This window comes from Colletotrichum fructicola (assembly GCF_000319635.2).
Source record: "Colletotrichum fructicola Nara gc5 chromosome Unknown KSG_Nara_v1_contig06, whole genome shotgun sequence".
In the NCBI taxonomy this organism is placed as follows: domain Eukaryota; kingdom Fungi; phylum Ascomycota; class Sordariomycetes; order Glomerellales; family Glomerellaceae; genus Colletotrichum; species Colletotrichum fructicola.
This window is the reverse complement of record NW_027094056.1, coordinates 4509288-4522148: the sequence shown is the minus strand read 5'-3', so window position 1 is coordinate 4522148 and position 12861 is coordinate 4509288. Positions and strand designations below refer to the sequence as shown.

At 53.5% G+C, this 12861-nt stretch overlaps 5 protein-coding genes across 5 annotated transcripts; 2 read left to right on the top strand and 3 right to left on the bottom strand.

Moving 5' to 3' along the window:
- Positions 1–1093: 1093 nt before the first annotated feature.
- On the top strand, positions 1094–2268 carry CGGC5_v011545 (uncharacterized protein; the record flags this gene model as incomplete). The annotated part of the gene is made up of 6 exons (XM_066152545.1): positions 1094–1103; positions 1195–1248; positions 1506–1637; positions 1728–1974; positions 2030–2087; positions 2248–2268. The coding sequence occupies 6 exons, from the start codon at positions 1094–1096 to the stop codon at positions 2266–2268; spliced, it is 522 nt and encodes a 173-aa protein (XP_066008133.1).
- Positions 2269–2441: 173 nt separating this feature from the next.
- On the top strand, positions 2442–4604 carry btgC (putative glucan endo-1,3-beta-glucosidase btgC; the record flags this gene model as incomplete). Its single annotated transcript, XM_032032578.1, has 1 exon — positions 2442–4604. One exon carries the CDS (start codon positions 2442–2444, stop codon positions 4602–4604), a length of 2163 nt encoding a protein of 720 aa, XP_031888041.1.
- A 299-nt stretch (positions 4605–4903) lies between these two features.
- Positions 4904–6022, bottom strand: CGGC5_v011543 (uncharacterized protein; the record flags this gene model as incomplete). The annotated part of the gene is made up of 2 exons (XM_032032581.2): positions 4904–5509; positions 5558–6022. 2 exons carry the CDS (start codon positions 6020–6022, stop codon positions 4904–4906), a joined length of 1071 nt encoding a protein of 356 aa, XP_031887829.2.
- Positions 6023–6773: 751 nt separating this feature from the next.
- het-6-5 (Heterokaryon incompatibility protein 6, OR allele) lies at positions 6774–8486 on the bottom strand (the record flags this gene model as incomplete). Its single annotated transcript, XM_066152544.1, has 2 exons — positions 6774–7507; positions 7559–8486. The coding sequence occupies 2 exons, from the start codon at positions 8484–8486 to the stop codon at positions 6774–6776; spliced, it is 1662 nt and encodes a 553-aa protein (XP_066008135.1).
- Positions 8487–9965: 1479 nt separating this feature from the next.
- On the bottom strand, positions 9966–11548 carry het-6-4 (Heterokaryon incompatibility protein 6, OR allele; the record flags this gene model as incomplete). Its single annotated transcript, XM_066152543.1, has 3 exons — positions 9966–9971; positions 10031–10911; positions 10966–11548. 3 exons carry the CDS (start codon positions 11546–11548, stop codon positions 9966–9968), a joined length of 1470 nt encoding a protein of 489 aa, XP_066008134.1.
- Between the last annotated feature and the right edge of the window lie 1313 nt (positions 11549–12861).

Genomic DNA, 12861 nt, shown 5'->3' with positions numbered 1-12861 from the left:
AAAAGGCACATGACGCCAATAAGCTCAGCAAGTATTCAGCTCATGGGAGCGCTGAACCTGAACTTGGCACCATCGCCTTCGTTATCGCACTTTTTGTCGCTGCTTGGGAACGGGGACCGCAGTGACGTCTTTTGCGATACGATGCCTGCCCTGGCCTGGCCTGCCCGGTTTGGTCTGTCGCTTCTGCTGTTGGTTGTCGCTGCCTTGCTTTTTCTCTCCGGTCCCTTTCTTGCTCTGTGTGTGCTCCGTGCCTCCTCAACTGGACCCATTGCTTTGCCTCTCGTCTACCGGGCGGGGCCCTGCTCTTTTTAAGGTAAGCTGCGAGTTTCCGGTCCACAGAGGCGGCGGCACTCGGCAGCCACTTGGACCATCACAGGGCAAAAAGCAGCGGCAGGGCAGGGAAGCACCAGGCAGGGCAGCCGGGGAGGGACGAGGAGACAGGGCCAGGTACCTGCTCCCCCAGATTCTGCAGTGGAGGTACCTGTCCTGGGGATCCAATGGATGTTGTCATCGTTGTGTGGTCGTCACTGCGGTATCCGTTTTGGTGCATTTTCGCAGAGGTTGGAGGGGAAAGCGAGAAGGTTGGCGGCGTCCTGCCTTCCTACTTTTCTGTGTTTTCTGTGGAAGGAGGCACCTCAGCAACAAAACCCTCGCTCGTGATTGGCCGTGTTCCCCCAAAATCCGAATGGCAGGAGACTCTGGCGGGAGGCAGGCAGGAGGTCGAACCTAAGTAAGGTAACGTGGGTAGGTAGGTACCTACCTTCCTGGTTCCTTGGCCGTCCCTTCCTCCGTCCCTTCCTCCGTCCCTTCTCCTTGCAGAATTTATCTATGCAGCACACCGGGAAGGGATCAGAATAATCAGGAAACAACGGCATCCCTTCCTGCTCCTGCTCCTTCAATCTGTCACCGTCTCACAGTCACACAGACACGCGGTGTGCGCATTTGGCATCTGCAATCGACAATCCCAATCTGCATCCATCTTTCCCTCTTCTGCCTCTGCCTCTGCCTCTGCCTCTGCCGTCTGCCATCTGCCATCTGCCGCCGCTCGACATCTCCAACACCCGCCTCACACTGCAGCTCCTCCTGTCTCTCCATGCCACTCTGTTAGCCTGCGACCATCCGACGCAGCACAGCAGTAGCAGTAGCAGATCTTTCCCCACGGCCAGGGATCCGTCTGGCAAACCAGACCCCAAGACTCCAAGACCCAAGCCACTCTCGAACGTGCATCTCGCTGCGACCAAGACCAAGGTACGTCCACCTCACCCATCCCACCACACCACACCAACACACCACCACCATACCCGATACCTCTTCCCAATTTCCCGTGCCGATTCCCTCTCGTTCTTCCACCAGAACCGTTTCTGTTTGCAATTTCCCTCTCCTCTTGTTTCCCGTTCTCCATCTGCCTGCTCCAGATCCGCCAGCAACAGGCGGACGGTCCCTCACCCGCCGCGCCCACGTTTCTCCAATCCCGCGCAGCCGAAACTGACCTCGTTGGGGTCTAGACAAGAGCAGGAACAGGAACAGCAACAACCGCAGGAATACGAGCGAGCGCAACGCCAACCAGGGAGCCGCACAGAAGACGCAAAAATACGAACTGCTGACCCGGCGCCGCCTCGGGCGAAACACCGAAATACGTAGTCCGGTCCATTAGTCTCACCCATACCGAGTACCTGCGCCTTAACTCAGTCCGTGGCTGCCACTCGTCTTCCACACCCACAGCGCAGCCCAGCAGCAGCGCAACGCAGCACACAGCACTCGTTCCAACCTCGACAAGCTCCTCTACCACCTGCGCCTCCTCGAATCGATTGCCATACGTCTGGCTCATCGCAATAGGGGCTCCAAGACAAGACATCACTGCCCCAAATTGTCTCTTCTGGTGTGGCCTGCAATCCATCTGTCGCCCTTCGTCGACCGCCCGGCTTGCTCGTCGCTTACCCTCACCTACACGACCACGCAAACAACTACTGTCTGGTACGACCGCCCGCTGTCAAACTCCCCGAGCTTTGCACTTGGCGGACGCGACTAGCTTGCCTCGTCCGCCTCCCTCTTGCCTCAAGTCACCGGGCGACCTGCGGTGCACGGAGGTTAGTGATCTTGTTTTTGCTCCTGCCGCTTCCTTTCCTCTGGCATCCCTCTCCATCTGGTCTTGTCTCGGTCGCATGCACGGCTGCGTGCACTGGAATGATCGGACGAATTGTCAACATACGCCGCCCGCAGCCAGAACCGCGCTCACAATTAAATCAGTCCTCAATCCAAGACCTCTGAAATTGCATCCGCATTCCGTCTCGTCGCACGCTGCCGTTTCCTCCCCTCCAACCCATCTTTTCAACGTCGAATCCGCTCCGCTTCCGTCCACCAACTCCATCCGGAGACGACGCTTGGCTTCCAACCCACGAGGGTTGCGGGACGTTCGCCATCTTTCCTTTACTCACTGAAACATGCCTCGATACGACTACGACGACGGCAGCGCCGAGCGCGAGCCTCTCGATAATTCCTACCGGCCTCATCCGCGCTCTCCTTACCCCCCGGAACAGTACCACGACCAGCAGCAACAGTACTATAACGGCCCGCCCCCGAACTACCAGTCGCAACAGGACTTGAGGGCACAACAGTACCCAGCCGGCCACCCAGACTCCAACTTTGGTCGAATGAGAGAGGGGCGCAGAAACGATCGCCAAGGTGTCCCCCAGGCCGCCGTAGGAGCTGTAGGAGGTGCAGCTGCTGGTGCCCACATGGCTTCACCACAGGTTCCAAACCACCGCGACTGGGCACCCGCCCAACAGAGTAATCTTAACCCAAATGTCACTCCTGGCGCCGACAACTTCGGCGAGAACGCGTCAGGGGGTATGTCGGGTATTGCTTACAGCGTCGCCGAGCGTAATGCGAGGGAAAGCGGCGCGGATGCTATACGAAATGTCGGGCAAGCACAGCCTCCACGAGGCCAGTACCCCAACGCTCCTCCGTCAGCTTATAACCAACCACGCGGCGACGCCTATGAAATGAGCAACGCTCCTCGCCCGTATGCCCACAGCGACCGCACATCTCACTCCAGCCTGACTGCCCTTGGCGCTTCCGCAGCATCACCCTCAAGATTATCGCCGTCATCAACACCCTACGGCTACGACTACTACAACGACCACCCTTACTATCAGAGGAACGCAGACCACCTCGGTGTTGTTGACCCCAACTCAATAGCAGACGACGGTGACGACGGCTTGGAATACGGCCGTAGTCGCAGCGGACGCAACTCAATGCTCAGCCTTTCGAACAACAGCGAACGCACAGGCAACAGCCGGGCGGGAGCGGCAGCAGCGGCAGGCGCTGGTGCAGGTGCTGCAACCGCTCTCATGGCTGGTGCCGGCAGGACAGGAAATGCCAACGGGTACTATGACCCAGTCAAGGGCTCTCCGATGGGCAGTAACAATAACCTTGGCGGCGAGAAGCCGCAATCGGAGTGGGTCAAGTCAAACAACAGTCACAGGAAGAGGTGGAAGTGGTGCATCATCATCGTGGTCATTCTTGTCATTGCTGGTGCCATCGCCGGTGGCACGGCTGGTTGGCTACTGTCCAGGAACAATCGGAACAGCGACAGCAGCAGTAACGGGCAGTCGGCATCCGACGACACCAACTCCAACGGTGACCTGAGCATCAGCAGCAAAGAGATCCAGGCTCTTATGAACAACAAGAACTTGCACAAGGTCTTCCCCGGCATGGACTACACCCCGATTAACACCCAGTACCCGGATTGCCTCCACAACCCCCCTTCGCAGAACAATGTCACACGCGACGTCGCAGTCCTCAGCCAGTTGACCAACACGATTCGCCTGTACGGAACCGATTGCAACCAGACCCAGATGCTCATCCACTCGATCAAGCAGTTGAAGATGGAGGACACGATCAAGATCTGGATGGGTGTGTGGCAAGATGGAAACGACACGACCAACGCCCGCCAACTGTCGCAAATGTGGGACATTCTCGACGAGTATGGCGACAAGCATTTCGAGGGCGTCATTGTCGCCAACGAGATCCTGTTCAGAAAGGAAATGACGGAATCGGCCTTGGGAACTCTGCTTAGCGAAGTGCGGACCAACCTCACCGCCAAGAGCTTGAGCCTGCCGGTTGCCACATCTGACCTCGGCGACGATTGGACATCGTCATTGGCATCCAAGAGCGACTACATTATGGCCAACATTCATCCCTTCTTCGCCGGAGTGAATGCCAAGGACGCCGCCATGTGGACATATGCCTTCTGGGAGAACCAGGCTAGCGGATTCTTCAAGTCGGACAAGAAGAAGAACGTCATCGCCGAGGTCGGCTGGCCTAGCAAGGGCGGCACGAACTGCGGCAATGGCCAAGCTACAGGCTGCCCTGACGCGTCAGTCGCCGGCGTTGATGAGATGAACGAGTTGCTTGACAAGTGGGTGTGCCCTGCTTTGACTAACGGCACCAACTACTTCTGGTTCTCCGCCTTTGACGAGCCATGGAAGATCAAGTTCAACGAGAAGAACAAGGAGTGGGAAGACCAGTGGGGTCTCATGGATGTCGACCGCAACCTCAAGCCGGGTGTCATCATCCCCGACTGCGGCGGCAAGACCGTTTAGACGAAAAGTCAGTCACGAAGTTTTGATTTATGGGTTGGACGAGACAAGCGGGCCTGCCTCTCGTTCGCTGCTTGGCAATACGCAGCGATGTACATGACGGAGTAATCATGGAGTTAGGGGTAAAGCATGCCTGGCTTGAACGCCAGGGCAGCATGTATGATGTGTGATACCGTAAATAGTCACCTTCCGGTAATGGTTCGGATGGCTTCCAGTGTGTCGTTAGTATTTGACCGACCAAATAGATTAGTTTCATCACTATGATTTTGTCTCATGTCCATTGCACATCCCCACGTGCCATCTCACTGCAGCTCATATACGTACAACACGCTCTTCCCCTCCTCCGGCGCAAAGTACAACCTCACCCGGCCGTTGACAAGAGCTACGTCCATCGGGTTCTTCGTCATCAAAACCCCTTGCGCCTCCGTCCTCTCCATGAAGGGCACTTCCCATAGAGGCACCATGGTCTCCATGTCCACGATGGCGAGCCCGCCGACCTCGATGCCGCCCGCCAGCGTCGCGATGCCCGAGCAGAGCATCACCTCTTGTTTCCCGTGGTCGCCTAGGTACCTGCAGTCCTGGTAGTCGATCCAGTGCGAGGGGTTGATCGTTTCCGTGGCGGGGGAGACGCTCGCGCTCGGGGTGAGGGGGTGTTGTTGCTGCTGCTGCGATGGCGGGGCTGATGAGAGGGCCCAGCGTGTTGCTTTGCGCCCTCCCCAGTTTAGGGTCGTGAGGGTGCCGATGCCGTTGTGCACGATGCCACCCTGGTGGTCGCCCACGCCGAACATCCTTTCCAGCTCCAGCTTGGCGGGGTCGATTCGGACTACGGTGCCGGTGGAGTTGGGGCGGTATTGGGAGAGGGTTGCCCAGATGTGGGTGCCGTCGTAGTCTATTCCGCCGTTGTGGTACTATACGCGTCAGTGTCCTTCAGCGTGACCTGGCGGGGGGAGTATTACCTCGATGTCGCCTTCTTTGGTGACGACCCAATCGCCCAATCTCTTCCCTCGCCCGTCGAATATGACAAAATGCGCGAAGCCCGCGCCGGAGGTGCGGTCTGTCCCGTCGCGCCACTCGCCGTTGGGGTATTTGGAGGTTGGGGCGGTGTATTCCCCCGCAGAGACCCAGAAGCGTTCCTCTGACTCGGTGGCCGTGGGGGATGCGAGGCGGACGATGCCTTCTGGTTCCCAGAGGGGGCCTTCCAAGGGTATCTTTCTGATGAGTTTGAGGCGGGATAGGTTGGAGCGCGAGAGGGTTTTGAGAGCGGCGATGATGTGGCTGTCGTCTTCGGGGTTTCGGGTGGGGAGCGGAGAGGGGGCGAGGGGGAGGGATGGGGAGGGACGGGTGATGTTCATGGTGAGGGTGTGGGATGTGGATGGTGCTGGGGAGAGGAGGGTGAGGGCGAGGAGGGGGGTGAGGTTCATGACAGATGGGTGAGTTGGTGGGGGCTGACTGTTCTGGGGACTTGCAAGCTAGAAAGTGTCGACCGAGGGCTTATGAGGCTTTAGATTGGTGTATTTGGCGAAGTTGAGGGATTAAGTGTAGTTAATTGTCCGCGACAGGTTGAATTTGAAGGTTCCGCACGGCCCGGAGAGGTGGTGTTCGGACGACGTTTGGGCCGCGTTCCCCGCGCCGTAGCGCGGCCCGGTAGGTCTGTGGGCCCCACCAATGACGGGTGCCGAGAACCACGTGCGTCAAATGAGAGGATGCAACAACCCGGTCTGATATTTGACATGATCTAGCAAGTTCGCCGAGCAGAAGCAGAAACATGGATTGTTCGATATTCCTAAGACGACGAGGGAGAGGATCAAATAGTGATGGTGCTGTGAGGAAGCAAAACCGCATTTAGTCTACCCGACAACCCAGATCTTCGCTGCGCACCCATCGGCATTATACAGCCTGAGCGTGAGTGATTGATACTTTAAGCAAAGCTTGCGATATTCTCTTATCCCTTGGCATCACTACTTGGCATAAAAAGGTACAAATAGCATCAGGTGTCAAACTACTATTACGAGGGTTTCTATTCTCTGAAACTAAAGGGAAGAATGGCACTAGTAGAAAAGACATATAGAAGATAAAAATTGAGTTAGTATAGGGGAGAGGCGAACATCTTTTTCAAATATTAGAACCCTGTATAGGATCAACATTCCATGCTTGAGGAGCCTACTGTTCCAGTCATACTAAACAGACGTCCTCAAACTCCAAGCCAGCTCGATCTCTGAGGTCCTCAAGACAGTCACTGACGGGCCCAATAACCTCATACATCTCTGAACCGTCTTGCTTCCTGAGAATCAATGGCGCACCCTTGGGCCTGAGGCAAATATAGTCGCCGACGCTGCACGGGCCCATTGTATGACAAAGACCAAAGAAGCCTTGACTGGTAACGAAGATTGGGGACGTAATCTGCCATAAGGCTCCTCCATCTTCACCTACCAATGTACTGGACTGCTCATCTTCAGACTCGTTGCCAGGGTGCTGGCGATAGTACTCGTACGTTTCGTATGTGTGCGAAACGCGAAACAGCGCCTCTCTCACTGTTTTTGGATCGAGACCCCGCTGCAAGGCCACCGGTTTGACGACTTTGTCTTCAATCTCCATGACGTATTCCGCAACTTGGTGATGATCCCTTGGATCTGATCGGCGCAGCGCGACTACGCATCGGTCTTTCAATACGCCCTTGATGGTGAGCATTAAACCGTCCGCCGATATAATTGGCCTGTGGAACGGATTTGTCGGTGCCGTCTTCAGGAACGCCTTGGGCATGGAAGAAAACATAGACACCCATGTAGGACCCCTGAGGTAACGCCAATTATAGACAGCGCAGTCTAGTAGGCAGGTGCTGCCGGTGGTTTCGATGATATACCGGGCAAACTGGCCAAAGACCTGATGGTGCGGGAGGGTGTAGTCAACTTGCGGAAAGGTCAACCCCGGAAACTGGCCACAGACCGCTAAAAAAATACCATAGAGTCCATACAGGCGATCTTGCGGTATGCTCACCGTCCTTAGCTCAGAACGACAAAGCACCAATAATAACATGTAGCCTGGATTGTGCATGGACATCTTGGCCAAAAGCCCAGGCCTCTGGACCCATTTTCTCAACTCCATCAGCTTTGCAATAATCTGAACACATGGAGGGCTCCAAACAACTTTTTCGTGCAGCGCGTCTAGCGTGAAGACTTCGCAGCTCTCGTCGAAGGCGTCGTCGTCATCGAATAACAAGATTGGGCTCCGTCTCGCCAGGACCGATTCTTGCAGGGTCCAGATTCTGTGGAACCACGGGTGCTGCTGGAAGTAAATGAGACTGCTGAAGACTCCTTTGCGCACCGCCACCGCCGATTCTTCCATGGACATGGTGGAGTTTCTCAATGCAGTGAGCTCTTGTTGCCACCATTGCGCCGTGTCGGGCCGAAAGAGCTCTCGGACACGGTTTGTCGCCTCTCGGAGAGATGGGTCTCTGTTGAGCTCGGCTGGAGAGATCCAGACGAACACCCGTGAGGCGTTTGTGTAGATCCTATTCATCTGAGGCACCTGTCGACTCTTTTCGGAAGCGTCGTCCTGATTGATACAGATGGCGTCAACCCAGAAGGAAGCCACAGCGCACCCATCCGGTGGCGGAATAGATCGAAGTCGTTTGAGGGCCGTGTACAGGTTTTCTGTCACCCAAAAGCTTAGTCCGTTGACTCTGATTTCTTGTTTGATGCTGGTGTCTCCCCAAACGTAGGACAGGGCATCGTAGTAAAGGGTATCATTCAGAGTAGCATGATGAAGGTAGCAGATAACCCTGTCATCAGCACCAGGCTTGATCCGGAGGATACGGATATCGGTATCCGCTAGCGGGAAATATGGGAAGCCACGTCGTATGGAGGAAGCTGCCATGCTTTGGTCCATATTGGGTGATTGCGATACCAAACCTGGTTCGCGTGAGATCAGACAGAAGGGATGTGTGGGAAGAGAGTAAATGGAAGGAAGACATTTGAATCGGTGTTGAAATTCCTTTCATAGATCCAGTTGAGCTACACATTGCGGCTGACCTGCTGTGCTTCCAAAGAAGGGAGGTTTATTGGTCGGTGATCTCAGCCCCTCCCAAGTGGCCTTGGCGTCATCTACAACACACGATGCGCCGTAATCCATGGATCGGATAGAACATTCAGGTCTATGCAGCCGACTGTGTGAGACAAACTTTTGACTGGGGTTCAAGAGATTAATTGGGGCGTAGGCCAATCAGCTACTTAATCACTTGGTCAAAACGTGAGCACCTGAGAGAATAGTGGTTGGTTGTAGCATCACTACGAAGAATTGATGCATGTCCTTTATATGCCTAGGCTGAAGACAATTTTCTTTGAGTCCGATGGCAAGTTTGGCTTGACATGCCGGTATTCTTCATCTCCGGCACTGACTTGTGCGGTATGGAATGTTGACCAATTTACACAAATGCTAGCGGTGTCCGTTCTAAACAAGCTGAATGAGGCTGAAAGCTTTCCAAAATGGCCTGTTGAGCTCATTTTCATACCTATCGACCCGCCCTATCACTTCGTATGTGTCGAAATCGACCACTCTGCGAATGATCATCGGCTCCTCGTCATGCCTCAAACATATGGTGTCGCCAGCCTGGCATGGAGTATCCGTTTCACAGAGTCCCACCCAGCTATCCTTGATAGCAAAAGATGCTTGCCCAGATCAATGCCCACCCCCCTAAGCCGTCGATGATCTATCCAGCCTGAACTATCAAATCCAGGCAGACGGACTTGGGAAAATGAGTCGAACTGTTCGCTCGGAAGAAGGGCCGACCACAGCACGTCCGAGTCCAGCGAGCGACGAACGGCGATAGGACGTATTATTGCCCGCTCGATATCCTCAATGCGAGCTAAAACCTGGTTGTGATCGCTGTGGTCGAAGTCGTCTCCTGGGGCTGGGAGGGTCACTTCGCAGAAGTCAGTTGTGTTTAATGAGTACTTTTATATAAAGTTATATATATAAAAGTCTATTCGTTTATTTTATATAGATTATCAAAGTAAGTTAAGCGTTATTATTCTTATTCTTATATTATAGTTATTATTCTAATAAGATATTGTATATTAATACTACCTAGCTAGCTAGAACCCACCGCCCAGATAGTAAACCTTATATAGGTGACTAGCTGCTCTAAGCAGCAAGAGAACCAGCTTTCCGGCGCATTACTTTCGATTAGGTCCGTTCTAGATCAGCTGGATACGATCGAAAGTCCCCCCGTCAAGGTTTATGAGCTCATCTTCATACCAATCCACTGGCCCAATCACTTCGTACTGATCGCTAGCATTTCTCCTGCGAATAATGATCGGTTCCCTCGCCGACGTGACACATATGACGTCCCCAGATTGGCATGGTACGTCAGGACTACATCTCCCAACATAACCCTCTTTGGTGGAAAAGAAAAGACATTGATTGAGTCTTACGTGCAAGTTCCCTACTCGCTCATTGCTGAGCCACTCTGCGCCATCAACCTCAGCCTCGCGGACCTTGACAAGAGTTTTGAAGTCGACATTCGACAACACGGCTGACCAAAGGTATTCAGAATCCACAGAACGACGAGACAACAATGGTCTCATGATCCTGTTTTCAATTTCCTTGATGTGTTCGATGACTGACAATTTCATGTCCTCAATTGTATCCATGTATGGGAGGTACGCATTGGCAGGAGAAACAATCTCACAGGAGTCGATTATATTCGCAGTGACTATGAGCACTTGACCATCGTCTGAAAGCTCCCGCGGTTGATCCGAGAACGGCCTGGTTCGGGTTCGAGAAGAGAAAAAGTAAAGGTCTGACACCCAGGTAGGGGCTTCGGGCAATCGACACGCACAGCACGCGCATTTTATGAACATGGAGTCGCCAGTGTGTTGAATAATGAGTTTGGTGATATCGGTGAAAACCTGTGCAGGGGGGCGACTGTAATCCACAAGAGGGAGACGCAATTCAGGAAACCGAGTAGTCAAAACTTGCAGTAGACCGTAGAGCCCGTAGATGCGACTTTGCAGAATGGAAGACGTTTTCATCCTGGTAAGGTCCAAAAGCATCATAAGCATTGAACCGGCATTTTCATCCTTCAGGTCCCGTGACAAATGCGATTTCTGCGCCCATGATCTCATTTTCACCAAGTTACCCCATGGAAACCCTTGATAATTGTGCTTCATTTCTCTCGCGAGTCCATCGATCCAGTCAAGTGTCGCAGTGCAGACGAATCCATCAAAGTCGTAGGCGAAGATGGGCGATCTCTTTGTAAGCACAGCCTCCTGTACAGTCCAGATTCGATAAAACCAAGGATGTCGTTGAAACACTGCGAATAAATAATCAAATTCCGCTCTTGCATCTTCGTCGGTGGTGACTTCACTTTTGCCCAAGTCAGGCCACGATGGCCTTGTGTTTGCTTGATGGTGGAAGAACCCCGTATGTAAATCGGTTCCAAGGTCTGTTGCATCAACAGACCACCACATGTCGCAGGAAGACAACCAGATAATGACCCGCTCCGCTGCAGCATAGATTTGTCCTATACGTGGAATCTGTCGGCTCTTCTCCTTCGCGTCGTGCTGATTGATACAAATGGCGTCAACCCAGATGAGAAACGGTGGCGAGAGGATATTGTCGGCGGGCATGTCTCGGAATGCGACTAATGCGTCATACAGATTAACTGTGACCGGGTATAATGTTCCGTTGACTTTTATCAATCGCATATCTTTTGAGTCGCCCCACACGTAGGACAGTGCATGGTATCGTGGGTCTTCGCTGAGGTAGACGGTGCGAAGCTGGCACTTTACCCTGCCCCCGCCAGGCTTGATACGCAAAAGACGGATCTGAGTCCCCGAAAGAGAGTTGTAAGAAGTCTTGGCAACGGTCTTCACAGCACCCTGTCGTGGACTGTGACGTCTGTGCCGATAGGCGATGTTCCGCGCCGCGGCTGCATGCTTCCTGCGCATATTGTCGATGAAAGATAGATCGTGGAGGCGGAGGAAGAAGTGATGACTTGTCAGAACACGCGCAGTGGGGTTGCTCAGAAGGGGGGTTGCCCACTCATATATGTGCGCAGCCAGCCAAGATCAGGCTGCGCTGCACACCAGGGCTGACTTCATTGGCTTGACTGCGCCGTACGAAGCCATGTTTGCATAGCCACATGTGACTCGCTGCGGTCGTAGGCCAGTATGCACCCACATGCACGAAACATCCCAAGTGATGAGTGTTCAAACAGGATAGAAATTATTAGATCGAAAGACATATTTTGACCACATTTTATACTTCGTGAGCAAGCAGCGGAAAATGTGAATGACAACGTGGACAATTATTACGCACCTTTTTTTTCAAAATTAGAAAAGAAAAAAAAAAAAAAAAAAAAAAAACAAACTTCACGAGCCTCGAAGAAAACAGCCTGGAAAGTGGAAGTCAACCCAGAACTGAGATTTCAAAACTTATAAAATAGTGACAAAGATACAGCCTACCACGTAGAACCAGGCCAGTTGGTCTTTCGGCGGGAGCTCTTCATTGAATACCGGCAGCCTTCACACCACCCGTTTCAGCGGGAAAATATTTCAGTGCATTCATGGTTGTGGGTATAGTCATTGGAAATGTAGACTGAATTATCTCGGGTTGTAACTGTCGCGGGTTCCGTGGATTCCGGTGTCGCTGAAGCTGCACAACCAGATCTGCTTCAATCAGTATATCAATCCAAATCCCGCACCTGCATCCAAGCCTTCCCGCTCGCGTCGAAGCCAACCCTTAGTACGTAGTCTGTGTAATACCTTTGCCAGTGTCCAGCTGATCCACGATAGCTTGAAGCCCTTCGCTATAACCCTCGGCAGTCTGGACCAGACCAGTCCCACTGCTAATTTGCTGTACTGGGGCCACTGTCGAGGATCCTTGTCTGCCAGATCGCTTGGCAAAGCTTGATTGCATCTCCTGTCGTTCGCACCCCATCTTGGAGACGTTTTAAGATCCCACTATCTGGCCTTGTCCATTTTCGATCGTGTAGATGGAGCCCCAAACCAGTGGTCCGAGTCAGACCTGACTGGCGGTGGACATTGACCCCAGACGGCACGAGTCTTCAGCGTGGGGAAGATGCCGAATCGAACAACATTGCTCCAAGAGACGTGATGGCCCTGACTCGGAAGCACATCTCGAAAATTCGTTCTTCCCTTTTGAGCATTGGGTCCACGCAAGTCCATGCGCGAGAGCGCCCTATTGGAGGACTGAGAGGCCGAAACCACGGAGCAATCCAGATGGGGCGTTTGGGGAGAGT